This window comes from Physcomitrium patens, chromosome 7 (genome assembly GCF_059467195.1).
Source record: "Physcomitrium patens ecotype Gransden chromosome 7, ASM5946719v1, whole genome shotgun sequence".
NCBI classification, from domain to species: domain Eukaryota; kingdom Viridiplantae; phylum Streptophyta; class Bryopsida; order Funariales; family Funariaceae; genus Physcomitrium; species Physcomitrium patens.
The window spans coordinates 6,327,660-6,346,777 of record NC_143416.1 but is presented as its reverse complement, the minus strand read 5'-3'; the positions used below and the strand labels follow the sequence as shown (position 1 = coordinate 6,346,777).

At 33.6% G+C, this 19,118-nt stretch overlaps 1 protein-coding gene across 1 annotated transcript; it reads left to right on the top strand.

Annotated features, from left to right (window-relative positions):
- Nucleotides 1–662: 662 nt before the first annotated feature.
- LOC112284435 (dioscorin DB3S) lies at nucleotides 663–3,361 on the top strand. The gene is made up of 7 exons (XM_024524214.3): nucleotides 663–975; nucleotides 1,371–1,564; nucleotides 1,818–1,930; nucleotides 2,047–2,167; nucleotides 2,399–2,560; nucleotides 2,909–2,959; nucleotides 3,112–3,361. The coding sequence occupies exons 1-7, from the start codon at nucleotides 678–680 to the stop codon at nucleotides 3,172–3,174; spliced, it is 1,002 nt and encodes a 333-aa protein (XP_024379982.2). The 5' UTR covers nucleotides 663–677; the 3' UTR covers nucleotides 3,175–3,361.
- The last annotated feature ends 15,757 nt before the right edge of the window (nucleotides 3,362–19,118 follow it).

Genomic DNA, 19,118 nt, shown 5'->3' with positions numbered 1-19,118 from the left:
GAAAATATTTTAAGAAGGTAAACACTCGCCCTATTATTATCATTTGAAGCGTTTCTACCTCATAACTAAACATTGCTGCATGATTGACAAATTTCGAGTCCACATATTACTATTTTAATATCCGATTACATATTCTACACATATCCAAAGGACGCTAACCGTAAAACAAAGAATATTGTATTACAGTAATTTATCATTAAATTCACAACAAACCGGAACATACGATTCACCTTTTAAAAAGTAACCCACTTACTTCAACATGCTATAGTCACAACAAATGGTGCTACAGGCTAGAAACACACTTTTCACTTCAATTTGCGAAAGACTTGAATACGATCCAAAAGATACCACCCGCCCACCCGAACAGGAAACCAAACTTAAGTACTAACAATAAAACAGAAAATAACAAGACATTGAATTCACTCATCTAAAGTAGACAGAAGTTGGGATTCTGGTGGGTGTCACGTAGACTGATGGTTCACAGCATGGTAATGCAAATGGAGAGTTGGCAAGGAAAAGCAAAGTGGAAACAAATTCAATCTGGAATGGCGCCGTGAGCTCAGCCTCGTCCTGGTTTCCATGTACTGTGCAGACATGGTAAGGGACGACGAATCACGCATGCTCAATATATTACCATATTTAAAAAATAATAATAAAATAAAAACAACCCAGTCCCCATGCACTGCTACAAAGGGGCCAGGGAGAAGCTGGACAAGGCACACGATTACACTAGCACTCTTGCTCCGGCTTCAGCTCGCTCTCATCGACGCAGCCACCTGCGGTGCAACAACAGTGTTGGATTTTCTACTGTGGCATCGCCGCTTCTTTGCATCATGAAGAGTGCCGCTGCTGCTGGCTTGACCGGGGCTTGCCTGCTGGTGACATGGGTTCTGCTCTGCTGCCTCAGTTTCCCTGGGACTGTGTCTGCGCAAACCTGCCCTCCTGTCAACCCCAATTGCTTGACCTGTGCAGTTTGTGAGCTCACTTTCGCCCTACTCAGCTGCCGATATGACAGTGTTCGGAGTTCTGGGTCATGTAGGAGACTGTAGGAGTTTCCTGTTGAGAAGCCGATTGGCATGCTCATGTGGGAATTTACAGTACTTCGGTCATACGAGTTCGTTTCTGTTGCATGTGATCGTGCACAGGCGGTTCAAACCTCGTCGTGTGTCCGTCTTTCGTTGCATGTATTCCATGAGGCATCCATCTCCAGTTATGGAGCTGCCTCCTCCGTGACGCGTTCGGGAGTTCATATGGTTCCTGCGGTTCATATGATGTTGACCAGTGCTGTGAATGAGACTCACTGCCTTTGTTCTTTCCTGATCTTGATGTAAGTCACGTTGTTGCTGACTAAATTTGTTTCCAACGCGCAGCTTACAATTACAACCTAGGCACAACCGACTGGGGCAACCTTCCATGCTCCCAGACGTGCGGGACTGGACTACTTCAATCGCCAATTAACATCGTTCCAAACAACCTCATCCCCAGGATCAACGGCGATTTGACCAGGTCATACACCCAAGCGATTGTCACAGCTGAGATATTCACCGACGGGAAAACCCCAACGGTTTGTCATGAACCCTGACGATTCCCTCACTTTTGCTGCATGCATCGGTTAGCGCGCTGAATCATCGTCTTCAACAGTCCTCCTGAACGCCATTGCACTGTGATGCCAGTCGCTTGGTTGCCGTATTTGCAGCATTCCGTTTGTCACTTACACCCCTGTCCAGTGGGCCAAGCCTGACGTCCACCTTATTCACGAAGCTTATATTTTCGGCTTCCAAGCTCATCAACCTGTGGTTGTGTGTGCTTCTGTCCAGGTGGAAATAGTATCCCCGTTAAATGCTGGTACAATCACAGTCGGTGGCATCACTTACTTCCTCCGCCACTTCCACTTCCACATTCCGAGCGAACACACGATTTTTGGCATCAGGTACGCACTACCAATTGCACGCCTTGACCCTCATCACCTTCGTTTTGGAAAGGCAAGGGAACGGGAACAAAGAAGAGCATCCACTGCTACTAATGGTTTTCAATTGTTCCTTCCAGGCAAGAGATGGAGCTCCACCTAGTGCACACATCCATTAATGTAACTCCACAACGCACGACAGTAATTGCTGTGCGCTTCACCTTGGAAGAGGCTGATGACACCAATAGCTTCCTGGCTCAGGTAGGGAATGAACTCAATCCACCTCGCCACCTCACGCACCCCATGTCGAATCTCTGTTCCAGCTCCCTCATCATTTGCATGCGTTGACGGCCTTCGCCATGACCTAGACACAACATCCACGGACTCGAGGGTCAAGGATCCCCTGTATGTACAGTGCTCAACCAATAGGTAGAACAGGGAGTGCCTGCTTTTGCCTACCCATGGCTTCATGCCACGTTGGTTGCTGTGCAGTTCTTCCCCCAGTTGCCACCAGTTACTCAACCAGTGACAACCAGGACAACCATCAGAATTCAGCTGCCTTTCAAGGAAATCAAGGGTGCCTACTACCGCTACAACGGCTCTCTCACCACCCCTCCCTGCACAGAGGGCGTTAACTGGGCAGTCATCGCAAAGGTAAGCCAGCCTCTTGTCGTCCCATTTTGACTCCGAGCGTTCCATCTGTCACCCTCCCCCAGGTTGATCTGGTTGCTAAGGTGTGGGAAGGTGTTCCCCAAACCTCCAACACAGCTAGTCATAACGCAGGCTCCAATGCACACAGTCAAGGAACATGATCTAAAGCGTAAAAAGTTCTACGGTTGTAATTTTCGAGCGGCTGTTTCTTTTTTCTTTTTATTTACTGACGAATCAACTTGGCGGTAGAAACTTAGCTAGCAGTGCTGATATGTAGAGAAAAGTCGCCTGCACGTGACACGCTTTGGGTGATGACTAATGTTACTAATGTGGGTGGGTTTGTGTTCGCAGCTTGCGACATTCTCACCTGCGCAATTCAACCAACTGCGAGCAGCCATTCCGGTACGTGCCGCAACTGATAGAATTGAGACGTCAGGGAATCGGAATTTGCAACTTGAAAAATGAAGAATTTAGAGTTGTTGGTTTTATTCGAAAATGGGTGAGTCAATATCACGGTAGCTCATGTCACAAGTGCGTTTGCGTTGTGATCGCAGGTTGACAATGCTCGCCCACTGCAAAATGTGAATGGGCGACCCGTGACCTTCTTCGCCTTGTAAACACAGAAGCCGATCTGCATGAGTTTCAGTCATGCATAGGAACAATACTCACCATAGTGAACTGGATAAAAACGTCGATCGAACGTGTGATATTTCTGAATAAATTGTAACCCTTGGGTAATTTGAGGTGTTTGTGGTGACTCCGAACACCTGACACGATTTAATATATGGTCGGATTTTTCCCTTTCATGAGAGACTGGAGTAGGTATATGTTGAAATGAAACGTATTCATCCATGTGCCACGCAAAAGAAGAAAAGGAACGTACTCATCCACGTTCTGTTCCAGAACATTCAACACTTTGGACAAAAGAATTACTGTTTCATCGTGTCTTGAGATAACAACAACGAGACATCGTGTCTTGAGATAACAACAAACATCGTGTCTTGAGATATCGTGTGCAAAGCTTAGTCTTCCAGATGTAACCCTAATCCTAATTTAGAACAACTGAGAATTTGATTAGCCGCTGCTAATCTGTACTTTAGCTCGAACAGTAGAGACATTAATCATGGAAGCAAAATAGAATGTACTGTTGATTGCATTGTTGGTGTTCTGTGAATCTCCCTTAGTTTTATCATGGTATCAAAGCGTTAGCTGATATTTTCTTACTCATAAGAGAACAGTCAATGTAATGTGCTTTCAGATGAGCAAGATTGTTGAGTGAACCTGGTGAGTAATACTCCCACTGTGAAACAACATTCGGGAGAGGAGTAAGGAGTATCTCGAGCAGATCAACTACAATCAACTTGGATGCTGAAAGTTAGAATGCCCATTTAGGAGAAAGGAACTAACTATATAAGGAGGAGCAAGTTACAGCACACATGGAAATCAAAGATGAAGATGTTACAAAGGTGCAAGAACATGTGGGATATAGTCAAAACTAAAACCCTATTTTCATTTCAAATTGGAGGAGTTGAATACACCAAGCTCAAGTTGTGACAATGTTAGAACTGTGATGGGATGGGATGATGTCAACAAATGTTCCAAGCAAGGTGGTGCAATTAAAAATTACAAAGTGTTAGCATCCTTACAAAACAATACTAGATTTTACAAAGTTGTGATGGTAAAAGCTACTAAGATAATCAGTAGTAGCACTACAATAAAAATAGAATATTAAGTGGTGGTTAAGAAATTCATAGGGTCATAAAGAACAATCAAAGAATTTTGATGCTCTCTTGAATTGGGACAATGGTTGTCTATGTAGTGGCATGTTGAGTGCCAGTTTTCACCAAGTCTTGTAATTATTCAATTTGCATATATGACTATAGATTGCTTTGCATAAAAAATAAAAGAATCCTTGGTTTTATTGAAATTAGTACATATTGAGTATAGTTATGATTTTGTAAAGTATTTTTTAAGGATATGATTCTCAAAGGAAAAAATCTTCAGTATACTCTTATATTACTTAAAAGAATTTGAAAGTCACTCAAATATGATATAGTATTGAATTAGAATGGCTATTGCTAAAAACAAAAAATCAAAAAGTCATGAAATAAAACTAAGGATTAGAAAGGCATTGAAAAGAATTAAAAATACTTCTTTCTTGGTTCCATATATACTCTTAACTAAGAACTACGTGGCGATGTCTTATAGGACCTTTAAAATATTTTGACTTTATAAGACATATATCTTAACTTATAGAGCAAGTTTTCTATATGTATGCCACATAATTATCTTGTTTTAAAAGCTACTAATATGTGATTTTTGATTAACAATATTTTATATTTTTTGACAAAATCTTTATCTATAAAACATGTTAAGGCTCTTGAATCTAACAAAGCTAAGACTTTGTGATTTTTTGGTCCTAAATAAACTTTTATTATAAAATAAGGTAAAGGATTTGAGAAGAAAATATGACCTTTACTAAGAATTATGCAAGATTCCAGCCACATGGTGCCTATTGTAAGTAAAGAAACTTGTTTTTTGATACATTGTCTTCTTTGGCAACCATACTTCTCATTTTGTGGTTACATCATTTCTTTGGACAATATTAAGTAGTATGTTTAGCTTTTTTACAATATAAATATAAACCTTCTTAATATTGTTGAGACTTTTTTTGTTCCATGAGGAATTTAAAATATACCATATCAATTTGTATTGGTTTTGGCCTTGATGAATAAGTTTTTAAAAACTTGGAAGCTATTGTCATTATTTGATTTGTTCCTCTTCAACCAAGTCTTTATTCTTGACATCTCTGAAATATTCAATTATTACATGTAATGGCTTAAGTAATAAATTATTTGAGAGATTTTACCTTTGGTATTGTAAATAATTAATCTTTGATATTATCCTTCAATCCATATCAAAATTGATTGATAAGGGCTTTGTCATTCCATTCCATGCTACAAGCGGGGTTTTGGAATTCATCAATATATATAGTGACTCATTGTGATTCTTATTGTAAAAGTAAGAGCTTGATCTCTGCTACTTTTTTTGATCACTTTCTCTAAATGTGGTCGTAAATACTTCTAAAAATAAATTCAAATCATAAAAGAGTCGTAAATATTTTTCTATTAAATATGCAAATCAAGAAAGAATACTTATTAATAGAAATATGCCTATGAATCCAACTTGTATAAATCCATTAAGATATTAGAAGAGATGTAATCTTAGATAGAACTTGACTTGTTGTAGAAATCTTTGAAATTTTGATCTTGTTCCATCAAAATTCTCAAGTATATTAATCCTTATCCTTGTTATACTTGTAGTAATAAAATTTCTTGGATTTGGTTGTGAAATCAATCTACTTACTTCCTCCAACTTCACAACTTTTTGATGTGGACTCTAAACTTCTTGCGTAAGAGTAGGAATAGTACTTCCATGATTCATATTAGAAATACATTAAATTTCTACTCTTAGAATATTAATAAACTCATAAAGATCTACATTAATTTCAAATCTATTCTCACTTTTGTTGAAAGTAGCATCCATAATCTTTTCTTCTATAAACAACTCAAAAAAATTCAAAATGTTAAATTAGAAGAGGATAATCTGCAACTTCTAATATCAAATGAAAATTTAAACAAAGAAGGATAATCCTTTTTCTTTTAGGAAAAGATCAGTGTTAAAAAATAAGATTGTTTTAATAAAGGTAGATAGTCCACAACCTTCAAAATACAACAATAGAAGTGAGATAATCTATCCACTTTTAAAATAAGACAAAAATAATAAGTTATCACTTTTGTCAAACTATAAAAGACATGAATCTTGAAAAAAAAATCTTTTCTTACACTCTTGTGATACTGAAAAGAATTAGAAAGTCATTCAAAGATGATATAATATTGAACTAGAATGTCTATTCTTAAATATAAGAAGACTAATAAGTCTTGAAACAAGACTAAGGATTAAAAAGGCATTGACAAGAATAAAGAAGATTCTACTCTTGCCTCTATATATACTCTTAACGAAGAACTATGTCATCGGGAGGAGAGAGTTTGCCTCAAGAAAGCGCTGGGCTTTTGGTTGCCACTAAATGCTCAATCAAGTCTAAGATATTAAAGTTCTAAGTTTATATATATAATTTCTTCTTTTGAGGCAATTATATCAAAACATAAGCCTAAGTACAAAAAAAAAATCCAAATATATGATAAAATATCTTAAAACCTTATATATTCTTATAGAATTTTTTTTTTTCAAACTTCAACACTTCATATCTCACGATCTAACCATCCAAACAAACTAAAATTTTAATAAAGTACTGATATACTTTCAACAACTATCAAATCAAATTTCAACTAAAAATTCATTACAAATCTTGAAATATTGCCAAAATCCTAACAATAGCTTCAAATCCTTGCTTACATACACTTACATACAATTTTCTTTATATCTCACAAACTAAATACTAAAATACCATGAAAATTTGATATATAGCTTTTTAACCTAATAATACATACTTATAGAAATTTTGAGCTAAAAATTCGTCCAAAAACTCAAGATATGGCTCCAACCATTATTATTAATAAAACAAGTCACTTATTGTCTTTGAATTACATATGCTATTTTCAACGCCTTATAACTCCTTCATCTAAACTTAGAATTTATCAAATAATATTTGAAAAGTGTAGCCAAAAAAGTGTTCTCTCCAATCTTAATTGTCAATCCTTTGATGCTCTCCATAAATGTATGTTATGATCCAAAGAGTAATAGTAGATATGAAATTGACACCTTAACTTTGAATACTTATAATTTCTTCATAATAACTCCAAATCACACAAAATTTATACCCAAACCATATCCGAAAATTCAAACTTACTAATTTTAGCCTCTAAAGCTCAAATGACCTTGAAAGAAAAACTTTAATTCCTAATAAGGCCTCAAGCAGCCTCTTTGAAGCCTATTAGGCATGACATTTAACCAATAGGAATGAAGATTTTCATCCAATGCCTTCATCCAACCATACCTTGCTTTCATCCTACCCAATAAACCTCTTAATGGTTTAGACTTTCATCTTTAGATTCCAACCTTCTCTTAAGCTTTATACTAAATATCTAAATCCTATATAATATAAACACTATAATCAAAATAGATAAACCTCCAAATAAATATTCTTAAATCAACTCTCTTTAAATTTACTTACTAACCATTCTAATTCACATCAAGACTTACAAACATAATATATGTTTTAATTAATTTTTATATATTTTAAACAACTATAGTACGATAATATAGCAATGTCCTATTGAACCTTCAAATCATATTGAAATTCTAAGACATGTATCTTAACTTATAAGACAAGTTTTTTATATATATCTCACATAGTTATCTTGTTTTGTAAGTTATCAATACGTGGTTAATTTATTGACCAAGTTTCTAATCTATCAATCAACTACAGATACATATAGAACTAAAGCAGTGTCTATGAAGCTCTTAGAAAGCTTCTCTAGAAGGTATTATAAAATTAACCTAATCTTATCTATTTTAACCTACTTCAACTACATCATATGGATATTTACTAAAATATGTATGTATATCCAAGATAGTGTCTCATATTTGTTCAAAGGCAGTATATGATTCTTTAGATGTATTAATAAACCATTCTATCAATTTGTATTATCCACTGAAGCATTTCTAACTATTACCACTTGAGGACAAATATTTTGGCAACTATACTAGAAATCGTCATCTAATTTGTGATAAAAGATTTTATATATGTCAAATAAGGCTATCTACTTAAAAATAAGGCTAAATAAATAGCTAGTACTAGGTGGCATGGCTCAAAAATAGAATATTTTTACAAGAAAAGGTAGTAAATAAAAACTACTTATCAATCATATAGAAGCATGCGAAGAAAGTTTGGAAGAAGATGAAAAATCAGCTATGAAAATTCTAAAATAAATTAAGCATCAAGCTTTGGCCATAAACATTAAAAATATAAAAATGGATGCAAGCATACATGATTTTATAATGAGGTCATAATATCAAAGTACTATTACGGATATACTCATGTAAGCTAGTAATTACATATATAAATAGGTAGAAGTAATTAAAAGTAGGTAAAAGTAAATTAATTCTATAGTATTTAATATGGAAGCTTCTTAGAAGCTTAATAGATATTGTTTTGACTTCATAGGTATCTTTAATTGACTTTTTGGATTAGAAACATGGTCAATAAGTTGGCCATGAGCCACACATGTTGTTAGCTTGAAGATCAAGCTAACTATGTGGCCCACATGTAGAAAAACTTGCCTTGTAATTTAAGGCATGTGTCCTACAAAGTCAACACATATTGGAGGTCCTATAGAATATCGCCACATAGCCTCTAGTTAGATAGTATATATAGAGACAAGAGTAAAGCCTTCTTCACTCTTGTCAACTCCTTTCTTGCTTCTAGTTTAGTTTCAAGAGTCTCTAGTTTTCTTATCTTTTGGCAATAGCCATTCTAGTTTCTCTTTCAATATACATACTTATTTATTTATATTTTGTTATCTTTCTTTGAGTGAAGGCTCACTTGTCTGGATTGTTTTTTCATCGAGTTCTTATCCTTGACAAGTACAATAGTACTAGAAAAGACTTCTATGATTATAATACCACAACTTATTGTGTATTGATTACAACCCAAAACCACATTCTAATGTTAGCAACAAATTATTAAAGTCCATAAACAAAATTTTGAGAAAATAAAAGTCAAAGCAAGGATAAAAAAATTAATTGCTTATTATAGCTTCTACCTTCAAAACTTTTGTTTACAAATTAGCTTAGATCTTTTTTGTCACAGCTCTTCTTTTTGCACACTATGACTTGTTATAAAGCTTACAATGAGATCTAGCTTCTTCCAAATTCTCTGGATTAAAAGTAAAAAATCTAATAAATGGCATAAAAATTACCAAATTAGTTTTGAATTCAACTCCCAAAAACTCTAATAAATCTCCTCCCTCAAATTCATGTGAATCTCCTTCATCATATCTCTTCTTATTGCATTAAATAGCTTATTAGAAAGATAACAATAAGATCTTGTTTTCTAAAAAATCTCAAAATAAGTAAAAGAAAATATGAGAAATGGCATAGAATTTCCTAACTAGACTTGAATCTCACCACATGAAAACTCTAGTGACCCCCCACTCACAAATTTGCTTGGATCTCCCTCTTCATAGCTCTATTTTTTGCATAAAATAGCTTATTAAAAAGATAAAAATGTGATCTAATTTCTCTCAAAATTTTAGAACAAAAAAATAAAAATTTAGTAAGTGACATTCAAAATACCAACTAGGCTTGAATCTTGCCCTATTTCAAAATTTCCAATGACCTTCTTTTCTCTTGCTTTCTACCCCCAGTCCCTCCTTCCCAAAGTTTAAAATCCTTAATGCCAAAAATCCCTATCCTTAACCCTCTTCTAATATCTATCTTAAAACCACTATAGAATCAAGTATCTATCATAAATGATAATACCTTCAAGCTCCAATAATCCATTCAAGATAATAATTTAATATTCTAAATTATATTTAAATTTATAAATGTATTAGTATTATGTTCTTTTTTATATATAATTAAAACTAATTACCCTCTAAATATCTTTGATGCACTTAAATTAAGTGCACCATGACACCGTCATAACTTTATAAAGTATCTTGCACTAATTCAAAGTTAGCACATAGTTCTTTAGATACTATCGTATTGTAGTTTGGCTACTATGTGAAAATGACACACATACATATATATATATATATATATATATATATATATATAATTTACTACACAATATGGCAAAAGCTACATTATTAGATTTTAATTGGTTACAAAATATGATTAGATTACTACTTTGAAGAAGTTGTTTAAAAGGGCTATTATTGAGGTTGATTTTATATTGATAATAGTTTTGATATATTTAGAGCTATCTTTATTAGACATTAGTGACTCTTGAAATCTTATTTTTTTTCTTTTATTTGATGTTTAGGACATATATTATATAAATCTTATAAGAAAAATGATTAAAAAGAGATTTCAGTAGCAAAAAGAATAGTTATGACATTTATATAGATGAATGGAGATGGATGATAAAAATCTCTATTGCTATTGGCCAAAAGGCATTTCCAATGGACTTTTGAGAAGTTCCCTAATGCCTTAATAAGGATTAGGATTATTCTTTCAAGGATTTTGAACTTAGGAAGTTAAATTCAGAGAATTTTGATTTTTGGCTATAGTTTTGGTATAAATTTTATATGATTTGGAGTTTTTATAAAAGAGATATATGTGCTAAAAATTAAGGTATTGGTTTTATACCTATTATCACTCTTTTAGATATAATACACATGTGCAAAAAGTAATAAATGATCAACAACTAAGATGAGGGAGAGTACTTTTTCAACAATACTTTTGCATGCACCACTTGATAAATTCTAAGCTAAGATGAAGGAATTATAAGAAGTTAAAGTCATTGCTTGCAATCTAAGAACAGTAAGTCATTTAATTTACTAGTGGTTGTATTTTGAACTATATCTTGAGTAATTTAACAAGATTTTAGCTAAAAATTTCTAAAAATATATATTATCATGTTAATAAATTTTATATAGAAATTTTGTAGTATTTAAAATTTAGATTTTTGAGATATAGAAAAAATAGTTCTCGAATGCTTATAAATTAGGATTTAAAGTACATACTAAGGTTTCTAAGATGCCAAATGATTTATAGTAGGATTAAATTTTTTTTTTGTGATAAAGCTTAAGGATAAATTCTAAATTATCTAAATTTGTAATACAAGATTTTATGTATGTCAAACAAGGCTATCTACTTAAAAATAAGGCTAAACAAATAGCTAGTACTGAGTGGCCTGGCTCAAAAATAGAATGTTATCATAAGAAAAGGTAGTAAATAAAAACTACTTAGCAATCTTATAGAAACATGAGAAGAAAGTTTGGAAGAAGATGAAAAATCAGCTATAAAAATACTAAAATAAATTAAGCATCAAGTTTTGGCCATGAACATTAAAAATATAAAAATGGATGTAAACATACATGATTTTATAATGAGGTCATAATATCAAAGTATAATAGTACTAGAAAAGACTTCTATGATTATAATACCACAACTTGTTGTATATTAATTACAACCAAAATCCACATTCTAATGTTGGCAACAATAATACTGTTGATTATCAAATTAGTTACAATAGCAATAGCTGTACTATTTAATAAGTTACAAAAAGTGACTCCATATCTTGTTTTTTGTATAAGCAATGATATAGATCAATGCATGTAGTGTTTTAAAAATTTTGCCAAAATCAAATAAGTTTACTAATCTAATAAAATTTAAATATCTTTTTGTTATAACTATGGAAAATACAACAAATAATTGGACATATGATTTTGAGGTCCAAAATTCAGTTGTCTCCTTAAAAGAGATAGAGAATGAATTCTTCAAAAAATTCATACTTTCAAAAATAATAAGAAAGTACTACAAGCTTTAGGCATTATTAGATAAAATCCAAATAAATTAATAGATATCTTTTTCAATCAATTCAAGAAACTATCTAATACACTATAAACACCAATAGATGATTTGGTATTTTGTAATTGCTTCTAAAAAAGATTACATGTATTTCTTTAAGAAAGATTTATTCATATACAAGTTACTATGCTATGTGAAATAATGGATGCAGCTATAAAATTTTTGAGATGACTAAGCAATGTTACAAGCTATAATATGTCACCACTAAGACTATTAAGATAACTTCTAATGTATAAAATTTGTAATTATAGTCATTCCATTTCTTATGGATGAAATCCTTTAAGTCTTAATAATTGCTTATAAGAAAGAATACACAAAAGTAAGTAGCAATATTCCAAGCAAGTGAAATCCATTGTGACAAATTTTAATCTAATTAATAATTGTGGATGGAAGAAAATTATTAGAACTATGAATCTCTATAGTATTATTGCAAAACATTTCCTATGTATAAATCATAATGGACATCAATTTTTATAAAAAATCAAGACTATTGAAGGAATATTATAATTTTTAAATCAAAAATATAAACACAATTATTCCATTAATTTTTGCAACCATTGCCTATTTACAAAATGAATATAATTTAAAAAACATAGAATATTATATTATAAAATCACAAAAACTATTTCCGCCAAAACATTGAAAGTGCCTTCATAACTTCAAAAACAAAGTTACAATAAGAACTAGAAGAGATGGTAGAAAACACTATTAAATGGTACAAAATCTTTAATACAAAAAAATTCACTATCACATTAGATAAACTACTAGAAATTAGTTTGGAAATACATACGTATTTGCAACAATTATGTAAATTAATTTATACAATTCAAATAATTATTTCTAAAATAATCCAAATTATACCTATTTATATAAAGATTCAAGATCAAATGTTGATTGTCTAATATGCAATAAACTATTATAAAAAATAATCTTTGATGTATACAAATGTATATTAGAAACCAAGGGCAAAGTCAAAAATCACAATTTGCATTGTATTGTTGCCACAACTATAGCCAAACTACACAAAGATCAACCACCTTTTCAACTTATATTCAATTGTTTCCGTAAGTACCAAAGACCTTCTTATCTAGCTAATAGATGATTTAAAAAATTGATAAAAAAGTAGAAAAGCCACACATCTAAGGACAAAATGCAAGCTTATAATAAAGATAAAATGTTGGTATCATAGTGACTTTAGTAAATATTTCAAGAAAATTTTTACCATTAGGAGTTATTGAGTGCCAGCATAATTATAAAACAATACTAGATTTTATAAAGTTGCACTAATAAGAGGTATAACAATAATTAATAGTGGCACAATAGCAAAATTAATATATTCAGTGGCACTTAAAAAAATCTTAGGCTCATAAAAAGCTATCAAATGAATTTTGAGGTTTTCTTAAACTAAACAAGTAGAATAAAAGAGTCATTGGTTTTATTGAGATTGGTATCAACTTGGTGCCATTATGTCTTTGTAAAATATCTTATACTAATACAAAACCAATAAATGGATCTTTGGATGCATTAATAAACTATTATGATTATTTATATCATCCATTGATATATTTCTAATTATTACAACCTAAGTACAAACAAACAACTAAAAAATAAGTGTAGAATAGATATTAATTTGTTTTTATAAGATATTAGTAAAATAGATTTATCATCTATAGAATAGTCAGTTCAGAAAGATGGATGGTTGATTTACTTATTAAAAGCGGTTATTATAGGATTACGGTTAGGATCTGGAAATCTGTAGCAATTATATAGGAGTTGTAGAAGTTTGTTGGGAGGCCAGACTGTGATAGTCATGAGCCAAGATTAAGCTTGGTGCTACCTCTTTGTTTTCTTTGTTATCTTTGTTATTGAAGAGTAATGGATAGTTTTTGAATACTGAGAAGTGAGTCTGTGAAATAAATCAGAGATTGATTTATGAGTTATTGATTATATAATTGGAATATTATGTGATTGAATTATATGAGAAGTTATTAGAAGTTTGATTATGATTGGAAGATTATGATTGTTGTTTATTAAAAGTTATGTGTATTTTGGACAGAAGAAGTCTATGATTACAAAAATTATGTGAATCTAGATTGGTTGGCGTGAAGTCTGTTATTCCTGGTATGGGATCAAATTTATGAGTTTTGAGCAGTCTTTTAAGAGTGCAAGATTACACGCTGTTGTTATCAGGTGATGAAGGAGTATTGTTACTGGAAGAAAGCATTGTAGTATTTCTTTGTGTTTTATTGATTCGAAATGTAGTTAATTGTGTGATCCTAACTAGTAAAGCTCATGCACTTAGTCTTTTCCTGTATTTGAATTTCCTTATACAAGTTTATTCTGAAAGGAATTTGTAGAATAAGTAAAACTACAATTACATTTTGGCGCCGCTCTTCGGGAGTGATAATAGCATTAAGTGTTAGGAATTAACTGCTGGATGAGTAGTTGGGAAATAGGAAGCAAATTCAGCAGTATATAATGAAAGATTATGGTTATTAAGAATGAGAATATTGTTGTAAAAAAAACTTGTCAGTCAAAAAAAAGACAAGAGAGAATGTAAGCAAGAGAATCATTGTAAAATGAGCAAGAACACAAGTTAAAAAGGAAGCGTCGACAAAGTTGAATTAAGCCATGGTTGCATGCTTGTCGGCATATCCGAGCATATCGTGAAGCTAATAAATTTCTAATATTTAAGACATATATACCGTTAAGAAAATTACCAAGAGTACTCGCAGGAAATTTTGTCAACAGCCAAGCGTATCTCTTGAGCTCATTAAGTGCAAGTGGAGGAAATACAAAAGATTTGCGTACTTTATTGGATACCTTTTCAATAGCGGAAACTATCGATTCTATAAAAATTGGTTCCATAGAATAGTATAAATTGCTTATTAATAAGGGCCAATTCAGCGTATTTCAAAATAAACTTATTCAGAGATACTAATAGTAAATTGAGGAGGTTGGAAAGTCCTAAAAAGTCAATTGGGAAAGGCAGTGGTAATTTTAATAAGAAATTAAGCAGCACATTGTCTTCTTCAATGGCAACGGGTAGTCTAGCAATTCTTATAGTAGTACAAATGGATGATGTGAGCGATTGCTTAATGAGCGTGGCTCCATTACCTACTTTTAGGGGCTTTCTGAGTATGGATCTTGATCAACATTTGTCTCAGTTTCTGATAGCATGTATAGTCAATAATAGAAGAACTGAAGATATTCGGTTACGAAGGTTGCCAGCAACCTTAAAAGACATGGCATTTGAATGGTACAACTGCCAACCACTGGGTCAATTTTCGAATTGGGAAGCATTGAAGAATATATTTTCAACCCATTTTCGGCCAATAGGTTTTGAGGATCATCTTCGAGAGAGGTTAATAAACAACAAAATGATCCTAATGGAGGCGATGGAATCGTATTATGGCCGGATAGCTGATATACTTAATAAGTAGCCAAATCACCAAATACCAGAGGTATTTAACTTATCCATATTAATCAATGGTTTGCAACCACTAGAGTTAAAAATTTTTGTGAAGGAAGCTCAACCGGTTACGGTATCTACATCTCTTAATAGAGCCAAGGTTTGGGAAGAATGCCATTATGAACAATTTTTAACTGTGGGAGCTACAATGATTCCAGTTCAAGACAGTTATCAAAATTTGACTTGGAACGGATTAGTGGATGCTTATCCACGGATATTAGATACAAGGGCCAATTTCAGTGCTAATATTTAGGAGACAGTTAATGTCACCCCATTGCAAGCTATACTACCGAATGTGATAATAGCATATACTCCCTATTTTTCATATGAACAACAAGCATTAATTGCGATAGAGTTACCAATAATACCAGCCTCAAAAGTTTCTAATCAAGCCTTGTTGTTGAACTTGATGAAGAAAATAGAGGAAATGGCCGTCAATATGGCTAAAGATAAAGAAAAAAAGCAAAAGCCTACCAATACTAGGACCAATATTTGCTGTAGTAATTATAAGGGCCACGGTCATTTGGTAATAGAATGCCCTTTACCTTCACAAATGATGGGTTAATGTACATTTTGTAGAGAAAAGCACTTAACAGCTAATTATTGGAATTTACAAAGGCAACAACAATTCAGTAATCAGACCATGATTCCACTAATTCACTAGGATGTCAATCAAGTTCAATCGAAAAATACGTTGTCGTGTTGTAACACGAGTATACAGTGAAAATAAAAAGAAAGGGGAATTTTATTAATATTCAGTTACCTCGAATATTGAGAGCATCGACCAACTCTAGTACAAATACTGAGTGGTCAGGTTCAGTCACTCCGTTACAGTCAGCCGGGGCATACTGAAATGCTTCGTTCGATTCCAATAACGGGAGTCAGCAGGAAGAGAAGGACCAATTCACACGACGGGTTCGAAGAGCCAATTGGATCTAATTTCGAGAATCCAATTCGGGTCCTCTTATCCAATAAGAGACCTGAATTGGCCGGTCAACCCAATGTAGTCTAATTACGAGAAATCCAGGTCTTACTACGGGTCTTAGCCAATCTGACGCGAGGACAAATTTGACCCAATTACGGGAACATCCAGGTTACTACTGGACTCTTATCCAATATGAGACCTGAATTGGTCGGGCGACTCAATGTGGTCCCGATTACGGGGTTCGATTCTGTTTCAGGCTGTCCTGTTCTCTATGCCGTTTCAGGGAACGTTGTTTTCGGTAAATGGATTTCTTAAAGGTAAAAACGGAAGAGAAAGCTCTGACGGCGAGAGCCAATTTTGGATCCAAGCTTGATGGTGGGAGCCAATTCCGGATCTAAGACGGAAGATTGAAGAAATTCAGAGGATAAAGTTAGGGAGGATATAGTTTTGAAGAGGGGGGGTTTTTTTTTTTCTCTGGGAATCGGGGGGAGCTAGTTTTCAAGCTTTTGCAAGGTTACTAGTTTGGTTTTCATTGGAGGTTTTTGAAGATCAAAGGGATTAGAGAGAGGAGCTTCATGCTTCGGGTCGGGGAAGGAAAGACAGAGAATTTGGATTTTTCTTCTTCGTAGAGTTTTGGGAAGGTTGAGGCAATCGCTGTTGAAGTGAATATTGTAATGGTGAATCGAGATTTTTAATGAAGTGGGTTTGAATACTCTTGACTGTTTTGTGAAATAGAGTTACGTCTGTGATTGAAGGATTAAAAGGGCGTCTATAGGATTGAGTATGCGGAGTGAATGAAATTTATTAGGTTAATCTAACAAGACAGTCAGTGGATACAAGATCGTAAGTACAAAGCGGTATTGAAGATTAACAGTTTGGGTTGTTCGGGGTTCTCTGTAATGTCTAGAGACCTATCGGTTAGGGCAAAAAGGACTTCGACAAGCAGTCGAAGAGGATCCGTGTAGATTTACGGTACATTGTTGCAGTCGTTTATATTCCAGCAGTCAAAACTGATAGACTGCTTGACTATCGACGAATCTCCATACTACCTTCTACAGCCAGACGTCTGACACGTTCTCGAGCAGGAAAGCACGTAATACGACAAAAAGTAGTGAACTCGACGTGAAAGCTTGAAGTAGAAGGTATTGGATTTTGGTTGATTTTATCTTTATTTTATGGAAAACGAAAATAAAAATTTGGAAGGATTTTTGGGAGGAGTTTCTGGTGGGGAGTCTTCTAAAGGACAAGATATGTACATGGATCCATCTATTGCTAGTTTATTTCAAGCCTTCTCATTGTCAATGCAGCAACAGCAAAGCAATGATCGAAAGGAAGCTTTGGCAACTAAAGCATTGCAGGCAGTGGTCAATAAAATTGATCAATTTGATGGGAGGAATATTTCAAGGTATTTAAGATGTTATGTTCGTGAAATGGAATTAAATCGGGTTTCTGAGAAGAAAATGGTTGCACTATTTGGACTTGCCACGATACCAGAGATAAGAGACCACATTACATCGATTACGGATCGTTATGGGAATTCATGGGAGGATTTTTCACATGCATTGAAAGACGAATATTTCTTGGAAGATGCTGATCGTGTTACTAAGAAGCTGTTTTTGGGATGGATTGAACGACCCAATAAGAATTTGCAAGCAACAGAGCTACTAAAGGAATTTCAGAGGCAGTACTCTCAATTATCGAAGGTAGAAAAATTCACATTGGAGCCGAACAAAGTTGATCTATTTCTTCAAGCTGCTGATGGAGAATTGCAAGAGAAATTAGAACCCCTTCTTGAAGACAAAGAAGAAGATGAAGGATTGACAACGAAGTGGAAGAACGTTGAAGATGCGGTGGAGTTGCTTACAAAAAAAGAAAGGAGGAAGGATAGGAGCAATATTCCGAAAACAGTACAAGCACCCAAAGCTCCAGTACGTACAACACCACCAACAATGCCTACAGTTCAACCTTCGACATCCTTGTCAAAGAAAGTAGATATGGATATGGAAGAAATTATACGAGGAATGCGAGATCTTCAAATCAAATTGGCAAGACTTGAAGAGAATACTTCTACAAACAATTCGAAGAATGTTTCAAAACAAGGATATGTACAAAGATGCATTTGGTGTGATGATGCTTCACACACTAGAAAAGATTGCAATGAATTTAATAATATGATACGGCAGGGAATTATTTGCTGGAAAGATGGGAAGATAGCATTGAAAAATAGAGAGGATCTTCTTCAAATCAATTTTGGCAAGGGAGGAATGAGAGCATTGGTTCAAGATTACTTAAAAGAGCATGAAACAGTAGCACGAGAAAGTGCATGTTATGGTGCTAGAGTAGATGATGAAATTGGTGGAAGTACAGAAACTAGTGAGTTTTGGGCTTCTGCCGTTTCTACAATGCAAGAAGGGAAATTACCTCGAGAAGCGTTATTGAGAACTGCAGCTACAATACGAAGTAGAACAGGTTGGGAGGATCCTGTTGAGTCTCTTTCAGTTCATGCATATATTGCTAAGAGCCAACATGAAGCTTTGATGGAAGAAAAGAGACGAGGAAATTTTGATGATACTAGAGAAGGAAATTCTTTTAAGAGGCAAACTCGA